Source organism: Myxine glutinosa, chromosome 9 (genome assembly GCF_964187855.1).
Source record: "Myxine glutinosa chromosome 9, kmMyxGlut1.1, whole genome shotgun sequence".
Lineage (NCBI taxonomy): Eukaryota > Metazoa > Chordata > Myxini > Myxiniformes > Myxinidae > Myxine > Myxine glutinosa.
The window spans coordinates 72,638,111-72,660,500 of record NC_136269.1 but is presented as its reverse complement, the minus strand read 5'-3'; the positions used below and the strand labels follow the sequence as shown (position 1 = coordinate 72,660,500).

Below are 22,390 nucleotides of genomic sequence, written 5' to 3'. Positions count from 1 at the left end.
AATATAAAAAAAGAAGTTTGGCCACTAAACCTACAACATAAAGAGAAGTTTGGCCACTAAACCTACAACATAAAAACAAGTTTGGCCACTAAACCTACAACATAAAAAAAGAAGTTTGGCCACTAAACCTGCAATATAAAAAGAGAAGTTTGGCCACTAAACCTGCAATATAAAAAGAGAAGTTTGGCCACTAAACCTGCAATATAAAAAGATAAATTTGGCCACTAAACCTGCAATATAAAAAGAGAAGTTTGGCCACTAAACCTGCAATATAAAAAGAGAAGTTTGGCCACTAAACCTACAACATAAAAAGAGAAGTTTGGCCACTAAACCTGCAATATAAAAAGATAAATTTGGCCACTAAACCTGCAATATAAAAAGAGAAGTTTGGCCACTAAACCTACAACATAAAAAGATAAGTTTGGCCACTAAACCTACAACATAAAAAGAAGTTTGGCCACTAAACCTGCAATATAAAAAGAGAAGTTTTTCAATTGAATGATTAGAAATTGCATTGTGGTTCTATTGGACGTAGGTACTTTTAGCCTCATGTGGTCCACTCCTCATTCCCAACACCCAACTTTCTCCTCCCCCCCTCCCCCCCCCCCCCTCCATTGTGCATATTCTCAGTCCTGTGACCAAATCCCAAACTGGCACCCAAATCCTATGACAACTGGAAACATCAGTTTTGGGGGTTTTTTGTATACAGATTCAAGCTCGTGGAAGAGCCAGAACACAGCACGAATCAGGGCGCAACATAAAAAAGGAACAGCAGGAGAAGGGGGAAACACTAACAGCGGGGTCGAGGGAGAAAATCGACGGAGACGGACAAACAAGAGATGCGGGTAATGACGAGGAGCAGGGGAGAAGGCAACGGGTGGACAACGTTATGTCTAAAGGAAAGAAAGTGAGAGTTGTGGGTGGTGTTTCATGGATGCAAGAGAGCAGATTTCCCAGAGAACTGCAATTTAACATCTATAAGGCCCAACAACTGGAATCTAAATGAAACCCAATGATTTGAAAATTCATTGCGGCAAAAATAATTTAGACAATCATTACCAATTACCTTTGCAGAGATTTCAAAAAAAATTAATAACCATGTGCAGGAGTATAGTTAACAGTGCAATAAGTGTGTGTAACCTCAAAAGATAAGGGGACACCAGGTGCCCGTCGCCCATGCTGACTGAGCAAGAGACGTTACTGTCAGCATTGGAAAGGAGCCACTCGATGTCGACGGAGATATTCTCTCCACGAACCACCACATCAGCAACTGAGAGACGCAAAGCTGCAAATATGAAGACAGAAGAGAATAAACTATCGAGTAGGAAATACAACATCCGTGAACGATGAGTGACCAAGAGCAAGAATTACACGTGAGGTTTAAGTGTAAGTGAAATTTCCATTTGAGGAGCCGTTGGAAAAGCATGATTCTAGGGATTGTAAAGATGCCTTGGGTATTGTGCATTCATTGAAATGCCAAATAAAAAGCAAAAATACAAAACTGCGTGGACTTGAAACATTCAAAAGTATGTCAATAAACCTAGTGAAGTTGATAATCAGGAGTCTTGCTGGCCGAGAACATCAGACTGTTTAGACTCTCCTACCTTCCAGGCAGCTGTAATCAATCTGAAGGTAGCTGCCGATGGTAGGGCAAGGCTCACCAAACAGGGTGGAATCTGAGGCCGCTTGGCAAGTCTGCACTCCCTGACAGAGACCTGAGAAGCAGTGACATGACAAATGAGACACAGTCAACGGCGATTAGATAATATAAGACGCTTGCACTCGTATCATTGCTACAGCTTAATTTAGTGAAAACAAGACTGATAGTCTAACAACGGTGTAGCCAGGCTTGGATCTGCTGAGTGGAGGATCTGTTGTCCCCCTGTCATGTGATCAGATCCTCGGCTCTGATTGGTGGACGTTGTGAGGGACATACATACATACACCTGACGGACAGACAAACTGTTCCAGACAGCATTGCCCTCGGACCTACGCGGTAAAAATATGGCTGCTGAACCACGTGGCCGATGACGTCATCATTAATTTTTTTTCTTGACCCATTTATCCCGAGATCATGCTCAATAAATCTCATACTGATCGCATCAAGCGTTTTACTTGTCAATTTAAGACGTCATAATGAAGGCACCTATGGCATCATCATAAACAGGTGTGTGTGTGTGTGTGTGTGTTTGTGTGTGTGTGTTTGTGTGTGTGTGTGTGTGTGTGTGTGTGTGTGTGTGTGTGTTTTAGCTCTTACTGGAACCTCGATCTTGTAAACAAATATATATAAAAACATGTTAATCCGCATGAGGAGTAATTTACAATGAGCCACCTTTCAATTGTCTCCATAGAGCGGTTTCCGAGATATAGTAGTGCAGTTTTTCGGTTTTTTAAAGATGGCGCCTTCACCACATGACATATGACGTCATAATTATCATTAAATAAATGTACAGGAGGAGGCGCTGAGTGAAAATTTCGTGTACATCGGACCAACGGTTGCAGAGAAAACAAATTTTAAAGGGAATAAACACACAAAATGCTGGCAGAAGGGACATACATACATACATATATACATACATACATATACATACATACATACAAACATATACATACATACATATACATATATACACCGGATGGACGGACAGACAAACACTGTTCCAGATGGCATTCCCCTAAGGGCTACACCATAAAAAAAAAACCCATTGAACTTTCGATATGTCCACCTATGTATACTAGCACATGGTTTTAAAAGCTTGAATTTGGGAAGAGAAACATACATCGCCTCTAAGCTGCCTAGCCTGGGTTAGAATCCCGACCCAGCTATAAACTGCCATCCCAGTGTTTCACAGGCAGGGTGAATCATCAATGTGTGTGCCGTCTCTCGGATGGGCGTTAAACTGCCGTCACATCTGGAAGCGTTCATCGGTAGATGTTAAAGATCACATGGGTGTCCTTCGCAAAAAGTAGGCGAGCTATCGCCGGCACCATGAACAAATTACAAATTCCTGCTCTAACCAGCAGAGGGCACTGCATCAGCGGCACATTCTACTGTTGTTGCCGCCTCACAATATTGTGGACATTATTCTTCCTGCACACGATTTATCCATCTCTCCAAAATGTAAGCCCTTCATTTGACTCCATTTTTATCACCTGCATTTTCTTGCCATCGACATGACGATCAAGCATTCTTCAGATCTGCTCCTCAACTGTGGAACTTGCGCTGTTTTTACTCAACATTTACTGATTTGACTTTTCATGTTCAGATGATTTTTAACATGTTAATCCTACGTATTCATCACCTAGATCTTTGAAAAGCTGCCAGTGTATGAAAGCAAAATAGAACAGAAAATAAGATGAAACAGGACATCCAATACATTGTCAAACATATAGCTCACCGTTCACCAAATCCGTGACATTTACAAAGGAGCAGACATCATCACTGGGCAAAGCAGTGGAGTGCCAGGTAGTGGTCTCCTCTGAAAGGCACAGGTAGGGACTCGAGCGTCCAAACTTGCCACTTTCGATGCGCAAAACATGACCTTGGAGGCAAGTTAGTGTGGCATTTGTTCCCTGGCATGCCAGTGTGTTCTGGTCATCTGCATAAGGTGACAACACGTGATTACTTGTATTGTTGTCACTTGTAAGCAAAAGGAACATTTTTAATAAACACAGCTTCAGAAGATGTTATGCCAGTTGCAATGTTTCAAGATCATAACGTTTTGAAGACAATATTTATGAATGGTCAAAATTGACAGCAAGCCAACTTGGAAAATCAAGTCAGGTACATACGAAACTCCTCAAAACTTCTCCAACACCTATCAAGTCTACCATTCACTTTCATTATTCTCAGGACACAAGAAGAAGTCGAAGGACGTTTTCTCGATCCAAGCCTGGGGATTTCCCCACCACGTCCAATTCATCTACTGTGGAAGTTCTCGGTTCTAAAGGTTGCACTATCTGCACTTGATATGTGTGAAGCTGAATCTCTTGTGTACAACTTTGTTTTTTATGTTGTAACTTTCCTGTAGGTTTGGATTAACTTTAGGCAACTTTCACTTAATTTCTTTTTTCCCAAGGAGCATTTTCCTGTTTCAGGCTGGGGCAGACAGATAATGTTAGCCTATTTTATATGTATTTATATATCCATCTCACTTGCATTTCATCATTCTCAGCATTTCATCTCAGTTGTGATAGATATATATATATATATATATATATATATATATATATATATATATATATATATATATATATATATATATATATATATTGTTACAGACGCGGTTTTTAGATGTTATATTGACCGAGCGGTGGTGTATTTAACCGCGTCCGAACAGTTACTCCCCGATTAAAACCCGATTCCACCCGACGTTGACCAGATCGCCCCACAGATATTCAATCGGGAAATCTCTAAAGCGACCGAAAGAGAATGAAAAAGAAGAAGAAGAAGAATACGGAGGAAGAACAGATTTTATTATACACACACAAGCAATGGATGGAAGAAGCAGTAACACAGCGAATCGTTAACTTACACTATTCATTTTTACTTAGCCCCAAGACAAACGAGTAGGACAGGACGTTCACACTTACACAGGGGATATTGCAGGCAGGTAGGGCTTGAGATGGACTGCTTGAGAGGGAGGCAAGGTCGGGAGGCCGCAGCTCACAATTCCTCGCGGTTTTGGCGGGAAACCCTCCGTCGTGTATCCACTGCGGTAGACGTCACGCGCTGGTTCGGCACACCTGCTCCTCTTCTTGAGGTGGAGCCGTCTCCCTCCTTTCAGCGCGTCTCTCCAAAGCTGGTTTCCTTGCCGAGTACCTCTCCTCTTTGGCTTGGAGCGTTTCGCATCTCACCGCCTCTTGGTGCAGTCTCTTTGCTCATCTCCCAAGGCCTCTCCAAGTCATCTCGCAGCTCATCTGGTAAAGCAGTCCCTTACAGTCGCTTTTATCACCTCGGGCGAAATCAAGCCACCGGCTCCCAGGGCACGCCTACCGGGTCGCTCACCGCGGTGTTGATTGGCTGTTAGAGCTGGTTCACTCCTTCCCTCTTATGACGAGGTGGAGACACGCCTTTCTTCCCCAACCCTACCTCGTGGCCAATGGTGGTTTGAAGAAAACCGCCCAAAATGCGGAAGGCAATTGGAAGGGAGGTTTTGGGGAAATTGGAAGGGCCTACGCTTATTTTGTTTGATACAATGCAAAGTCAATCTAGTGGGAAACACATATTTAGCCTACATGGAATAAGGAAATACACTATTTAAAAGATATATCGTGACCTGCGTGTAAGTTTCATGGAATTAACTAGGAGGCCGGCTACGACCATTATTTACATTACCAGGGTGTTACCGTACCTTTTGTAACGTTCACATTGTAACGTTTTCACATTCGTTACACTTCCTCCAAAATTGTTACACTTCTCAAAAACCGTTACACTTCTCAAATTCGTTACACACTTCTCAAAATCGTTACACTGCACCCCCCCTTTATTCAGGCCCGTCCTCGGGCCTATTAAACTTTAACTTAGTGTGACACGTAGGTGTAATTCCCTCTACAATTAACCTGACCCTGAGTGTGACAATTTTAAAACACAAATAAGTATGTCCCCCTATTGCATTGCATCCTGTCTAACAGACTCAAGCCCACAGCTAACCGAATTACGGAATTATTCTCAAACTATACATTTACGGTGGGGAGCATTATTTACAATGACGTGATTTCTTATTTACAACGCAACCCAGGACCTGTGTTTTTTTTTTTCTTTTTTCTTTTTAGGGAACAAGAGAAAGAAATTCCTGTTGGGAGGGAGGAGACAGCACGCATTGCATCGATGCACCAGTACCAGTACCACCAAAGCACCCAAAAGCACCAAAAAGCACCAACAGCACCAAAAGCACCACAAAGCACCAAAAACACCACTCGGTGCACAGTCACCATGGTTCATAATAAACACAACAAAACAACTGGTGGTGGTCTTCTCTTTCTCTGCTGGGCCGATGTTCTTCCCGACGTCTTCTGGCTTCATGCGGCCTATTTGGACATAATAAAAAGCACAACTTGTGTCCATTTTTATTTAGGGCCTCAGGGGCCAACTAAGGGTGGTCCACCTGCTTGGCATAGGTGCCACCTTACCGAGGTCCGCAAGCAAGATTCCCTGGCCACTATGGCCGGTCTCCAACAGAGGTGCCCTGCCCCAGAACCTGGGGTCCATCAAGTGGTACTTGGCCGCAGAACAGCGGTCCATACAGTGGTACATCAACGCAATGCATGCTGGTTCTGGGAATCTCGGGCGCACAATGGCCACCTCACGCACGCTCCCATCGGCACCCAATGGCGCACAGGTCATGTGGGAGACAAAAGAAAGACAATTGAGCGAGGGGTAAGGTCACAAGGGTACACGTCAATAAGGCAATGCAAGGTGAAATGCGTACGGAGGGCGAAGTGAGAAAGCTCGTCCCTACCGTACGTCACCCCCCTGTCACCTACCCTACCCTTACCCCATATGTACAAAAATCTACCCATTTACAAATTCGTCACTACTGTCACGTCTTCCCCATATTTCCCCTATACCAAATTCATCTCCACAATCCCTTTACTTCAAAATTTGCCATCACCAATTCATCATCAATCCTCATAAGGAGGGAGAGATGGAATTACGCACAATGTCACACCCACGTCATGATGCGTCTCACAATCCAAACATTTGCATCATAAAAAATAATCAAAACATGGCATGGTGTGGAGTACCTGTCACCTCAGGTGAGTGGATGCAGATGGTGCGAGGAGATCCTTCATCCTAACTATCCTCTAAATGACTTTAACACACTTTACACTACCCGGGGTCTCTCCCTGCCAATCCATTGGCCAACTTACACTATGGGTTCTAATAACCAATTCCCATTGACCAAACTGTGGTGCTTCTCAATTTGGGGTCTCACTCCCCCGATTCATCTCCCGGTGCCCTCGCACAATTTCTGGGCTGCGACGTCTAGCTCTCCCAACAGGTCTACCCACCTGCACACCTCCACCACTGTAGTTGCCACCCGAGCTTACCTAGCTCCTCACCCTAACCTAACTAACTGGGGACAGCCCCTCTCCTGGCTCTGTCACCCCATGGTGCCCTCTGGCACTGGGCTACCCGGGTCCGTCCTCCGGATCCTCGGGCCCCATCCACAACAACTACTACCGGCTCCCAGAGCCCACCTGCGGCCTCACCTGGCCGACATCCTTACAGTGGTGGAGTGCCCAAACCAACTACACACACTAACAGGCTACACGCCCAGCCATTTCCACAACACTAATGCACCCATCCACATACCATTCTGCCACCCGCACCACAGATGCCAATATCCAACCACAATTTACCTGTACCCTCTATCTAACACTTACACTACCCGCCCCGGGTATCCGTGATGGGGGTCCACTCTTCCCCCATTCACACCTTCGCACCATCCACTCCACTCCACAATTTCCACCATTCTCACTCCACGACCATCCATTCCACACAGCCACATACACCTGTTGTTGCACACCTGTGCCCTCACACCTGGTGCCACCTGCACCCTCCTTTCTTCCTGGACCATTTGGTCATCACAATACACAATCACTATCACTCACTCATACACTGCTCCATCCACCTGTTCAGTTGCACACCTATGCAATCACACCTGTTCAATCCTCACACACACGGCATCATCTCAGCTAACTACTCCCCTCTGAAACTTGCGCTTCCCAGTCGTCCCTTTAAACTATTGCGCTCCCCCGTCATTATAATCCACACTAATCTACCTGCGTCCCCACTACAGGTATCAGTCACTAACTAACCTTAACGTTACCTAATGTCATCTTCGCTAGATCCCTACAATTATCCAAGCCCTCCCTGGCTCGGTTGTCATAGCCACCCCATAAACTATAGCTCCTTTGCCCCACTCTGTGAGGGATGGTGGATTTGCCATCCCACCACATCGGGGGTCTCTCACTATCAATTTGGCACACCTAAACCCAACCAATCAAAAATTCTGCCAATCATCGTACCAATCATCAAATTTCGCCTTTTTCTAATTTCGGGGCCAAACCACTATCATCACCCGTCTACTTATTACATCCTCTCGGTGCGCCAATTCACGTCTACAGCCCGGCTTCGTACAGCCGAGCAATGAACGCGGCTTCTTTTGTGCCTGCGGCTGGATGCGTCCCGCATTCGGGGCAGGGGCGGGGGCTTACCCGGGCCGAGATCCCACGCACCACCTCGGCGTGGAGCCATCCAATGTCCCGATCTCGACCTGCCGGCACGTCTCAACAAAACGTGGTCGCCATAACGACCCTTCCTATCCAGCTGCCCGCTCCGCCTAGTGGAGCCCGGCCGCGGCCGTTCCAAGCGAGGCACAGCGTGGATCGCGTACGGCGGTTCTTTCGAAACCGCCGTGGTTCGGATCCCCGCTGATCCTCGCGGCACGCGAAGCTGCCCGACGCGCACCGAGGGCCTGATTCGGCTATAAGTCGTTCTAACCTCTAGCCTGGTTACCGTCGACGCTTCACCTGGACGCTTACATGCATACGCTACCCCTTTCTTGCTCATACATGCAGCTGTTCCCATTCTCCTCGTACCTTTCCTTACACACTTCGGTACACTCATTCCGCTCGCCGACTTGGTCACACACCCGACCACCGAACACTTTGGCACACATTCGTTGGTCGCACACCTCACCAACACACCTCTTTGTGCCCCCTCCTCGGTCACTTCCTCTGTGACAATCACAGGTGTGCTCTCATTCGCACACCCAACCACGTGCCTCACTACCAACTCAAATGTGCCTTCCCACACACGCTCTTCCATTCCAGGTGTACATCCTCGCTCACCTGTCACAACCAACTCACGCTCCGTTTCACTCTCACTACTCTCACCTCCATTCTTGACCGCGCACTCACCCTTACTCTCGACAGCACACTCTTTCCTCATGCACCCGTCCGTTACACACCTTTCTCGCGCACACCCTCCCGTTACATCCTCTGTAACACTCACCACAGGCGTACACTTCCTCGTTACATCCTCTGTAACACTCACCACAGGTGTACACTCTCTCGTTACTTCCTCCGTAACACTCACCACAGGTGTACACTCTCTCGTTACTTCCTCCGTAACACTCACCACACCGCGCTTCCATGTACCCCCTCGCACACGCGCTTCGACCAACTCACTCTTGACGGCACACTCACTCCTCGGCGTGCACTTTTTCCTCACACACCCCATGGTCGGACATTCTCGCACACCTCTTTTTTCGCACACCTGACCTGTCACACACTTCACCAACGGCCTTTCACGAACACCCGGATCCAAACCAATCCCCAAGCCGACTGAAGCTTTCCTCATATCATATACATTGCCACTCACCTCCGTACTTCGTCTCCGCACCTCCTTTGCCACCTGCAAACTCTTTATTTGGTTAGTGAGCATCACATTATGAGTTGAGCACCGACCTTGCACATATTCCATTACCTCCTCCTGGATTTCTCTCTTAGTTTCTGTCCGTCTCTTCTTAATTTCACTCACCTCTTCTTCCACTTCCTCTAGTTTTTGTTTAACCTCTTTTATTTCTCGGTGCGTCCCCTCAAGTTCGTCCTCTAGGGCTACCGTGACCGTCTCTATGTGCATCCTCACCTGCCGGTCCTTTGTCTCCATTATCTCTGTCACCTCGTCCACCCTCATTGTCAGTTCCTCCCGTACCATCTGACATTGCCTCTGTGTCGCTATTAATTCGTTTTTAATTTCTTTTTGTGTCGCCTTTAACCCTCCGAGTACTGCAGTGTTCCTTTGAACCTGCTCCACTAATTTCGTTTGTCCCTCTGTCAGCTGTTCCACCTCCTCCGTCAGATCTTCTATTCCCCCTTGTAGCTTTGCCGTATTATTTCTCACCTCTTTCTCCATACGCTTCTCCCCTCGCTTTACCTCCTCGCGTAGCCCCGAAACCTCCTCACTTACCCCTCGTCGTATTTCTTCCATCTCTTTTGTAGATGCTACCCTCATCTGTCCCAATTCATCCCTCTGAGCATCCAGTTTGGTTTCTACCCCGATTTTCACCTCCTCTATCTGCTCTCCCATTTGTTTGATTTCCCTGGCAGATTGTTCCCCTATTTCCCGCAATTTGTCCTCCATCCTATTTTCTAACCCCATTAACCCATTTTTCACCTCTTTTATCCCGTTGTCTAACCCCTCAAAATTATTGTCTAACTTCCCAATTTTCTTGTCTAACTCCTCAAAATTATTGTCTAACTTCCCAATTTTCTTGTCTAACCCCTCAAAATTTTTGTCTACCTTCTCACCGGTACCCCTCGCTTCGTCCCTCATTACCCCCATCTGGTTTCCCATTACCCCCAATTGGTTTCCCATTACCCCCATTTGGTTTCCCATTTCTCTTCGCTCTCGGGTGGACTTATCATTTTGGGCATCCATTTTTGCCATCATTTGGATCATAAAGACTCGCATGTACTCTGGCATCTCTGGCTCGGCTGCCGCGACCATGGGCGTGGCTAAATTTGGTGCCGCTGTAACCACGTGCGCGAGAGCGCCATTTTGTGCACCTGATACCCCCTCAACCGCCTCCTCATTGCTCTCCTCCTCCCTTTCTTTCCCTAAGTCCTGGGTTACCCCTAACCCGTCTATTTCCCCCACCGACATCCGATCGCCTTGATTGTCCATGGCGCGATCTCAAAATTCGGGTTTTATATTTTCGTAAAACAAAATCAAATTTCGCCGTTATAATTTCGAGCGCGTGAAACGCGCTCCGGATCGAATTCTACTTCCCAACACCAATTGTTACCCTAATGGTACAATTGGTGTTCCAAAATTTGGGCCTAACAAATTTAGTCCCAGGTCCGAATCCAACTCCTCGACACCAAATGTTACAGACGCGGCTTTTAGATGTTATATTGACCGAGCGGTGGTGTATTTAACCGCGTCCGAACAGTTACTCCCCGATTAAAACCCGATTCCACCCGACGTTGACCAGATCGCCCCACAGATATTCAATCGGGAAATCTCTAAAGCGACCGAAAGAGAATGAAAAAGAAGAAGAAGAAGAATACGGAGGAAGAACAGATTTTATTATACACACACAAGCAATGGATGGAAGAAGCAGTAACACAGCGAATCGTTAACTTACACTATTCATTTTTACTTAGCCCCAAGACAAACGAGTAGGACAGGACGTTCACACTTACACAGGGGATATTGCAGGCAGGCAGGGCTTGAGATGGACTGCTTGAGAGGGAGGCAAGGTCGGGAGGCCGCAGCTCACAATTCCTCGCGGTTTTGGCGGGAAACCCTCCGTCGTGTATCCACTGCGGTAGATGTCACGCGCTGGTTCGGCACACCTGCTCCTCTTCTTGAGGTGGAGCCGTCTCCCTCCTTTCAGCGCGTCTCTCCAAAGCTGGTTTCCTTGCCGAGTACCTCTCCTCTTTGGCTTGGAGCGTTTCGCATCTCACCGCCTCTTGGTGCATTCTCTTTGCTCATCTCCCAAGGCCTCTCCAAGTCATCTCGCAGCTCATCTGGTAAAGCAGTCCCTTACAGTCGCTTTTATCACCTCGGGCGAAATCAAGCCGCCGGCTCCCAGGGCACGCCTACCGGGTCGCTCACCGCGGTGTTGATTGGCTGTTAGAGCTGGTTCACTCCTTCCCTCTTATGACGAGGTGGAGACACGCCTTTCTTCCCCAACCCTACCTCGTGGCCAATGGTGGTTTGAAGAAAACCGCCCGAAATGCGGAAGGCAATTGGAAGGGAGGTTTTGGGGAAATTGGAAGGGCCTACGCTTATTTTGTTTGATACAATGCAAAGTCAATCTAGTGGGAAACACATATTTAGCCTACATGGAATAAGGAAATACACTATTTAAAAGATATATCGTGACCTGCGTGTAAGTTTCATGGAATTAACTAGGAGGCCGGCTACGACCATTATTTACATTACCAGGGTGTTACCGTACCTTTTGTAACGTTCACATTGTAACGTTTTCACATTCGTTACACTTCCTCCAAATTTGTTACACTTCTCAAAAACCGTTACACTTCTCAAATTCGTTACACACTTCTCAAAATCGTTACAATATATATATATATATATATATAAATATATATATATATATATATATACATATATATATATATATATATATATATATATTGTTACGTTTGTAGGGGGTAGACAATGATTAACTTAGAGCCAGGTAGAATTGCATAGATGGTGTGCTCCGACTGTCGTGAAGAAGAAGAAACCCCATGAGATGCATGAAACCCCAAGAGATCCCCGGAAGACTGGGGAATAAAAGACTTGAGTCCGGACATTTTGTCCCTTTGTTCTTCCTCTTGCGCGAGGAGGATTCATTGATGAGCACGTGAACATTTCTCCTGTCTTGTGCAAGGAGGATTCATTGACGAGCACATGAACATCTCTCTTCTGTTGAGCGAGGGACATTCATTGAGAACGGTCACGATTTTGTATATCTCTCCGAGCTGGCCTCCATAGCGAACGGTGACATATACGGTTCTCGGCATCTGGAGTACATAAACAACAGTCACACATACGGTGCCTATTGAGCTGGACTTGGAGGTGTTGGTGGAAGGCGAACGCATTTGAGTGCTCTCTTTGCGCGGTGTTCCGATTGAAGGCACGGCCACATTTTTCTTTTCCTTGGCACATCGGTGTTGGTAAAAAAAAAGATCGACGGGGATGAGCGGGGCTGAGTAGAACGGGTGCGGCCTGCTGACTTCGCGCTTGACTGGAGAGGAGCGGACTGCACAGCGAGGCCTAGTTCCCGCTCGCGGCAGTGCAGCCTGTGGTTCCAGTGCAAGGACATGGAGGCCTGTGACGATCCGGGACGATTCCTGACGAGGTTCAAGAGCCGCTCAGAGCTAAGTGCCACACACACACATATGTATTTTCAAGTTATTTTTCCCCTTTGTCTGTATATGTGTCTGTGTGGGGACGTCCCAGTTAGGAATCATAGTTTTTATCATGCATTCTTTGTTACCGGCATTTCTTCAAGAAAGCCGGTATTTTTGTACATTTTAAATCTGTGTCGGGCTTGATTTAATTGTTGCAGGTTTGACGACTGCCTGTGGGATCCGTGAAGGTGAGTTCGTCTTTCTCTTTTCCCTCGCGTGTAACGAAGTTCCGCCATTGAATTGAACCCTATCTGAGTTAAAGCTCGTTTGGTCATCTGTCGCCCTGTTCAATACAGGGTAGTACAGGGTAGACACACGCATCTGCTCAATACAGGGTAGACACACGACAATATATATATATATATATATATATATATATATATATATATATATATATCCGCTGCATAGTAATAGCAACCACCATATATTTAGGCAAATGTCCTACCAAACTGGCAGACAAATGGCAGTTCACTGTTGCAGTCAGTAGAAACCCAAGGAAAAGCTCCATCTTGGGAAGAGATTTGTGCACAAGCTTCAGCATGTGCTGCAGGCTCACCAGGTGCCCAGTTTGCATAAGATGCATTTGTTCCATCCAGCCAAACAGCTACACCTGCTGGCACAAAAAATACTTGCCTGTGTGATTCAAACAATGAACACGATTAATGGCAGGTAAGAGTCCACCACAAAAAATAAGCAAACAAGCCCAATCTTTGCTTTATTTGTGTATGCAGCAAGGTGTCCGCCTTTTGACCACAACGGACAGCCACTAATGTAGAAGCCAACATAAGGTTTGCGAGAATTGCATCTCAGTTGTGCTCATATTCTCTCTGAGTTTGGTTAAGACATTGATTTAGAACTTGAACAGATAAATTAAATCAGCACAAAATGTCCTACTCTTTCAAAAGGCATTTTGGGATCTTTAAGATCTATCAATGCATCGCAGTTTATATTCATACCAGGAATCGAACACAGACCGCTCAAAGGAGAGCACACTGCCTCTGAGCCATTGATCTTTCAGCCCAAGGAGAGAGGGAGAGATAATTGCATAACATGAAACCAAATTGTTCATAATATAAGTTGCCAAACTTATTCATCAAATAATGTAGTATGGTACTCTATGCACAAAACTTAAAGTTTGAGCTTGCCTGTTCGATATCCATCTGAGCCCAACATGATGCAGGGATCCGCAGACTCAAATCTCATCTGCGATGTCAATTAGTCCATTAATTCCTACTGTTCTTTTAATTCATATAAAAGTATACAATAATGTATAATGTTGTTGAGTCCTACATGTAATATAAGCATTATGTACAACTGTACAAGTAACCCCCAGCCCCAGCCCCAAATCCTAAATCACTGGAAAAAAAAAAGTTATTTCCAGTTACTAAAACCAGTTATTTCCCACTCCACTTACCCTCAAACTTTATTACAAAGTTCAGAAGCTTGTGAAAATATGACAGAATTAAAGACAAGTACAAAAGAAAACTAGAACGGCACTCGTAGAGAACATAGTCTCACCTCACGCGTTCATTCTGAACAAAAATACCACCATTAACTGAACACGCTACTATTATAGCCCACTGCTTTTATGGCCCATATACCAGTATCATCCATGTAGCTTATTATGTCATGGGTTATGAACGTCATAAATTTACTTTTTCACTCACATCGGGTCACAGATCAGATATACTAAGTTTCAGATTTTGGGATAAGGATTTCAATTCAACCAATCATGGCCGGAATCGCACTTCACTGATGATATCGTCATTATCACCCCTATATACGCAATGGGGAGTTGATGACATATGCCAAGTTTCAATTTTTTTCGTTGAGTGGTTGTGGAGAAAATGATGTCCAATTTTTTTCCTATCATCCAATATGGCTGCCATACCATGTGACCTATGATGTCGTAGTTAGTAATAAAATATTCTCCATGGGGGAGTCCCACCTATGATTAAAGTTTCGCATTGATCGGACAAGTGGTTGCAGAGTAAACCATTTAAGGTCATCTTATCTCTACTCGCGACCCGGTGTGCGCCCCGGTTTAGACAGGGTACACCATATCCCTGCGTGTCGTAAGAGGCGACTAAAAGGGTTGGCGTCAGGAAGAGCATCCGGCCATAAAAACATTGCCTCAAAAAGAGAACCATGACAATTACAACTACATATGGGCAGGGTACAGCCCGAAGTACTCCGTGGGGGACCCCACTCCCTCTCGTCAAAACTCAAGGTGGGGAACCCGATCGAAACAAGGTTGGAAATCACAAATTTTAGCTCTTTCACGAGCCTCGATTCAGTATACAAAAAAAAACAAAAAAAAAACTCCATTTATGACGACGAAACGTCTGATGCCCGACGTGGAGATCGGTTTCTGAGGTTGGGGACATAGAATGTAGGGACAATGACAGGGAGATCAGGAGAAGTGGTGGAAGTATTGGTCAGAAGAAGAGTGGACATGTTGTGTGCAGGAGACAAGATGGAAGGGAAGTGGTGTGAGAATGGTGAAGGGTAGGCATGGACAGAAATACAAGTTTGTGTGGCAAGGGTGCCCAGAAGGCGTGAATGGTGTTGGTGTACTGTTTTCTGAGGAGTTTGTAGACAGTGTGGTGAGTGTGACTAGAGTGAGTGATAGGTTGATGATGGTGAAAATGATGATTGAAAAGCTCTTGGTGAACGTCATCTCGGGATATGCCCCGCAGGTTGGTCGGTGGGATGAAGAGAAGGACAAGTTCTGGTGTACGACAGAGAAGATGATGGAAACGTGAAAGATGAGGAAGTTGTTGTGGTAGGAGGATACCTAAATGGACATGTGGGAAGGAGTATGGACGGTTCTGAGGGAGTTCATGGAGGTTACGGATATGGTGTGAGAAATGGAGAAGGTGAAAGGATTTTGGAGTTTGCTGATGGAGCTCGATTTGTTGATTTGTAATACTCAGTTCCAGAAAGAGGATAATAAGCTTGTTACATACACGTCAGGTGGGTCGACGACAACCGTTGACTACCTGCTGGTGCACAGGCGAGATAGGGGGCACCTCTGGGACACAAAGGTGATCCCGGGGAAGGAGGCTGTTTCACAGCACCACTTGGTTGTGTGCGACATAAGGGTGAAAGGTGCGAGGAGAGCTCAGCGGGTGAAGTACCAACCGAGAATGAAGGTGTGGAGGTTGAAAGAGGTGACAGTGAGGGAGGCATTAAAAGAGAGGCTGGGTATGGTAGAGGATGATGTGGTTGAGCTTGAAAGTGGTTGGGTGTCAATGAAAGATAGTCTGTTGGGAGCCGTTGGTGAGGTATGTGGATGGACAAAAGGACCACTGAGGCACTCGGAAACATGGTGGTGAGATGATGAAGTTGGGAAGAAGATTGACGAGAAGAGGAAGAAGTTCAAGGAGTGGCAGAAGGCGAAGGGTATGGGGGCAGAAAAGGCAGAGCATGAAAGTTATGAGGCAGCCAAGAAGGCTGTAAAGAAAGATGTAGCAAAGGCGCAGGGGGCATGTAGGAAAATGTTCGGAGAACGCTTGGATTCGGAAGAGGGTCAGAGAGCGGTATTCAGGATTGCAAAGCAGATAGCGAAAGAGATGTGTGATGTGATGGGGGTGAGTTGCTTGAAGGATGAAGTGGGACAAATCGTTGTGGACCCAGATGGAATTAAAGGAAGATGGAAGAGATATATGGAAATGCTGTTGAATACAGAGAATGAATGGGATGGCAACATAGAGAGTAACCCAGTTTTAGGACCGGGAGAGAAGATAACCAAGAAGGAAGTTGAGGAAGTGATAAAAGCAATGAGGAGTAGAAAAGCGGGAGGGCCGACGGGAGTTGTGGGAGATATGTTGAAGGCAGCGGGAAATTGGGGTGTGAAGAGAATGACAGAGATCTGTAATCTGGTGGTGAAAGAAGGCCGCATGCCAGTGGATTGGGAACTTAGTACCCTCGTCCCTCTATACAAGGGGAAAGGTGACCCTCTGGACTGTGGCTCGTATCGAGCGATAAAGTTATTGGAGCATGGAATGAAGGTATTGGAAAGGGTGTTGGAGAGGAGGATAAGGAAGAAAGTGAAGATTGATGAAATGCCGTTTGGATTTATGCCAGGAAGAGGAACGACAGACACGCTCTTTATTGTGAGGCAGTTGCAGGAGAAGTACATGGAGAAGAGGAAGAAGTTGTTTCTTGGGTTTGTTGATCTGGAGAAAGCATTCGATAGGGTTCCACGTGAAGTAGTGACATGGGCATTGAGGAAGTTAGGAGTGGAGGAATGGTTGATCAGAGTAGTGATGGCAATGTACAAAAGAGCGCGCACAGCTGTAAGGACGAAGGACGGGAACAGTGGTGAGTTTGAGGTGAAGGTGGGAGTGCATCAGGGGTCGGTACTAAGTCCACTACTATTTGTAACTGTGATGGAGGTGCTGGCTCGAAATGTAAAGGAGGGTTTACCATGGGAGTTGTTGTATGCAGATGATCTGGTGTTGATTGCAGAAAGTATGGATGGACTGAAGGTGAAGATTAACAAGTCGAAGGAATGTATGGAGACAAAAGGTCTGAAGGTGAATATTGGAAAAACGAAGGTAATGGCAAGTGGTAAAGCATGTGGTGAGGTGGAAAGAACTGGGAAGTGGCCATGTGCTGTGTGCAGGAAGGGTGTCGGAGTGAATTTCATTCAATGTAAAATTTGCACTGAGTGGGTTCATCAAAAATATAGTGGTTTTAGAGGGTCTTTAATCAGTGTGGCAGCTACATTCAAGTGTAAGGTGTGCACAGAGGGAGCTGCAGATGGAGGAAATGTTGAGTTGGATCTTGAAGATGGTGTGAAGCTGGAAGGTGTGAAAACATTTTGTTACGTAGGAGACATGCTGAATGGAGAAGGTGGATCAGACTCGGCAACGGTTGCTCGAGTGATATGTGCATGGAAGAAGTTTCGGGAACTGAGTGGCATGCTGACGAGGAGGGGGGTGTCATTGAAGCTGAAGGGAAAGGTGTATGCTGCATGTGTGAGAAGTGTTATGATTTATGGGAGTGAGACATGGGAAATGAACGTAGAGCAGCAACGAAGGCTGGAAAGGGTGGAAATGCGAATGGTTCGGTGGATGTGTGGAGTATCGTTGAGAGAGAGGAATACAAATGATGAATTGCGAAAGATGATGGGAATAGAGCCTGTGATTGATGCTGTGAAGAGGAACAGGTTGAGATGGTTTGGTCATGTGTTGAGGAAGGATGAAAGTGACTGGTTGAGAAGAGTGCTTGAAATGAATGTAGAAGGAAGTGGAGGATGGGGAAGACCGAGAAAGACTTAGCTGAAGATGGTCGAAGAAGAAATGCGGGCAAGGGGGTTAACAAGGAGAGATGCAGAAAATAGGGCAAAATGGAGAAGATTGTCATGGGGACCGCAAGGCTACCTCCCGCTCTTGCAGGGAAAATGGCCTTAAAATGCCTGTTGTTGTTGTTGTTGTTGTTTATCTCTACTCTCGAAGAGATGACCTTATAAAATGGGTCGTGATGTCCGGATGTCTGTCTGTGCATCCGTCCGTTAACTTTTTGCGATTTTTGCTACTCTTCCCTTGTCACAAAACTGACTGTTCTGAAACTTTATGCATGAATACAAGACAGTAGCCTGCACAATCGCACTGGCTTAGATTTTTTATTTCGCATCATGGTGGATTATCGGGGAGGTTAGCCCCCAAACTTAGGATACCCACTTGTCCCTTATTTACCAACCCATTTTTCTAAAACCCGATACAGCCCTTCTCCTCGTTAGCCCACACAATCGCTCAGGCTTTGATATTTTGAATTTAGATCAGGGGTCACCCAGGGGATCAGGGGGCTCCTTGGGGAGTTAATAGGGGGGGGGGGTCCCCCAAATCAGCAGAGGTCTGAACTACAACGTGAAGAGATGATTGTCAGCCCACTCGGGGCTATTTTTGGAGAAGGCTTTTAATTCAACCAATTATGGCTGGAATACCACTTTACCGATGACATCATCATTATTACCTTATATACCCCATGCAAAGTTTCAATTGTTTTCGTTGAGCGATTTTGGAAAAACTTATGCCCCAATTTTTTAAACTTTAATCCAATATCGCTGCCATACCACGTGACCTATGATGTCATTGTTATTAATTTTAAAAAATTAAGCTTCGCATCGATCGGACAGATGGTTAGAAAGAAAGCCATTTTTAAGTGAAAATATATAGACTGGACACACACACACACACACACACACACACACACACACACACACACACACACACACACACAAATCTGTGCAGCCACACCAAACATCCGGAATGTGTGCTGAAAAGGATAATGACTGCACTTTCTTCAGGGAATAAGGGGATTCCAGCCTCACAATATGACAGAGCTCTACACTCACTAAAGCTAGAAGCTAAAAAGGTTGCCCCCCCCCCCCCCCCTCTTCAGGGCAATGCAATAGTCTCCCATCCTCACATCCCCAGTCTCGCAGATTTGTGAGGAGACTATTCAACATCAATAGTTATCCCCACCTCCATCCCCCCACCTCCGTATAGTAAACAGTCACATGATAAGTTGTAAATTTTGTACCTCGTTTCCCTTTCATTGCAACCATGCTATCTCAGACGTGCAGAACATCGTCGTGCTTTATCAGTGAGTGGAAGTTTCAATGCCTTGCCTCGCTATTCGTATGCAAAGGACATTGCTGTTTTTTATTTTGCATTTCAGAAAAGAAAAAAAAATTGAAAAGCGAAAATACCATTCTACCGGTAATCACATTTCATAAACATCGTCAGAATGACGTAACATCAAACCGGAGATTGTAACTTGAAGCTAATGTTTGCTGCTCTTGAATCAAATGGAGGCATTTCATGAAACTTATGAAGGTTGGAGAATTGGGTTCGGTCCAATCCAAAGATTAAATATTGCAAAAGGAAAATGCAATGCGAGATACAAGTTAACTTTTTACCTTCCATTGTTACTTTTATAACAACTAAATTGGTAATTTTTCATTTCAGATGCCGCTACTTAAAATAGTTGGAAAAATTAGCTTAAGCAGAAAAAAGTGCAACTATGAAAGAAAGTGGTGCCGTGATCAAAGATTAGCAAACCTTCGCTGACGGACCAATTATTCGTCCTGTTTTCCAAAATTCAATTACCTGTGTGAAGTGTGCTAAAACCTCAGGATTGCCCAGGTAAAAAAGGAAATTGTAATACCCTCTACCACCACCACTAGGTGGCGCTATACGGTACATATTTACATCGAGAATTTATATCAACCCGCTTCACTGCCCCCCCCCCCCCCCTCCCCCCCTCCCCACATCCCCACGTGAGGCCATGGCCACATAGCCTATGTTATCCCCCACACAAAGCACTATTTGTACCCCGGGTATGGAGAGTTTATAACTTAAAAGACATGACCGTGCATAGAACAGATACATAGAAACAGCAAGACAGAGAGAAAGAGAGAGAATCTTGCCTTTTATAGTTATAGATGATAGGTTATTTACAAGAATTAAGTAGAATTGCTCAGACATATATGTATATATATATATGTATACATATATATATATATATATATATATATATATATATATATATATATATATATATATATATATATATATATATATATATATATGTTGATTATATATACACAACATTATATACAACATTATATATGGTGAGTATATATAGATATATGCATATATATTTTTTCTGTTACGTGCTCCTCCCCGACCCCCTGGTCACGGTGTACCTCCGAGCCCCGAGAGGAGTCACGGCAGAAAAATGTGTTATTCTGTGTGTCAAAGATCAATGGAGAAGCCACCCCAATTGTTACTCACAAACAAATATTGTATTAAGATCACACAAGAATAAAAGTACAACAATAATAGCAGTCAAAAGTACAATCAATACATCTTATGATGGTACCATCAGCTAGTATAAGGTAACTCACTGTGCTCCAAGTGAGTGAAAAAAGAACATTCCCCAATGTCTCTATATTCCCGTCTTCAAGCTCAAAGTTGATCCCCTCCAGCGATCGTCAGAGCCATGTCAAATCTAAACCAGAATCCCGTTCAGATGACGGGCCCCGTCACGCCGCCAAAACTGCACAAAGGCGTATGTGGCTAAAGCAGCGCAAAGAGTCACGCGGCCCAAAGCTGTGTAAAGAGTGCACTCAAGGTGACTGGGAAATCCAAAGGTGCCCTCCAGGTATGAACTTTCACGGCTCACAGTCGGTGAGCCGCAAATTAATCCTCAAAAGCCACGGTGCACACACACACATCAGATACGTCTGAAAGCGGTGGAAACGGCTGACGAAGCAACGAAGCCTTGCTCGACGTATGAAGCGCGCGAGTCAAAATGGCCGACGGCCCGTACTCGGGTCGAAACGACACGACGATGATTCCTCGGAATCCAATGCCCAAACCTGACACGCAGGTTGCTCAGTCACAGTGAGAACAACTCTGTCGCAGGAATTCCTTTCCCAGGAACCCTGAAAGTTCACTAGCGACTTAAGTTCGACAACGTTCGCCCCGGACCTTGAAGCGACTAGCTTCTTCTCCGACTGCACTCGCTCCGCCCTCTCTCTCTCTCTCTCTTCTTCCTCCTCGTCGTCCGGTTTCCTGTTTCTTTTAACATTAACTTTTAACTTTTGAAACTAGAAATATCTATTCCCTTTAAATGACAACAATAATAATACATGGAATCGGAAATATTTACAGTGGATGCAAACCACCACAACGGAAGTGACGAATCGGTAACAATTGTTGGAGTTGAGGAGCTTGAATGGAAGATGGAAGAGGGCAGTGGAAGGGGAGAGGAATGCGCTTGAGGTGTTGACGAAGCAGGTGAGGATGAGGTTGGTGAAGTTGAAGAGAGTGGAAAGGTTGAAGAGGCGAAGAAAGGAGAGGCAGAGGAAGAGAAAGAGGTTCTTTGAGAAGCCTTTTCAGTTTATGAAGGATCTGTTGGAGCCGTCTTGATCTGGTGTACTGAAGGTACCAAAGGAAGAGTTGGAAGGTCACCTGCATGTCATGACGTCATGTACGCAGACACATGGAGCGACGATGTGGTGGAGGACATCGAAGGATTGGTGAGACCGACAGAGCCAGGTGTTCCATTTGATTTGTCAGAGCTAAAGATGTCTGAGATTGAGGCAGTTTTGAGGAAAGCATGGGCGGCATCGGCTCCAGGACCAAGTGGAGTGCCATACAAGGTGTTTAAGAGTTGTGAAGGCATCAGGCAGTATCTGTGGAAGGCTCTGAAGGTGGTATGGAGGCAAGGAGTGGTGCCCAGTTAATGGACTAGGGCAGAAGGAGTTTATATTCTAAAGCAGGAGGAGGCTGTGACACAGGAGCAGTTTAGACCAATATCATTGCTCGATGTAGATGGGAAGATATTGATGAGTGTCTTTGCGGCACGGCTCTCAGGATTCATCAGAGGGAATGGTTTTGTGGATGGTTCTGTGCAGAAGGCAGGAATACCAGGA

General features: G+C 45.5%; 1 protein-coding gene across 1 annotated transcript in view; it reads right to left on the bottom strand.

Moving 5' to 3' along the window:
- The window catches only part of PKD1L3 (polycystin 1 like 3, transient receptor potential channel interacting), a 171,089-nt gene extending 167,429 nt beyond the window's left edge, over positions 1 to 3,660 (bottom strand). The window contains exons 1-3 of the mRNA XM_078785103.1: positions 3,399 to 3,660; positions 1,605 to 1,715; positions 1,141 to 1,285 (exon numbers count right to left, since the gene is read on the bottom strand). Of these exons, the coding sequence (XP_078641229.1) occupies positions 1,141 to 1,285; positions 1,605 to 1,715; positions 3,399 to 3,660 (518 nt within the window). The remainder of the gene's footprint in view (positions 1 to 1,140; positions 1,286 to 1,604; positions 1,716 to 3,398) is intronic.
- Between the last annotated feature and the right edge of the window lie 18,730 nt (positions 3,661 to 22,390).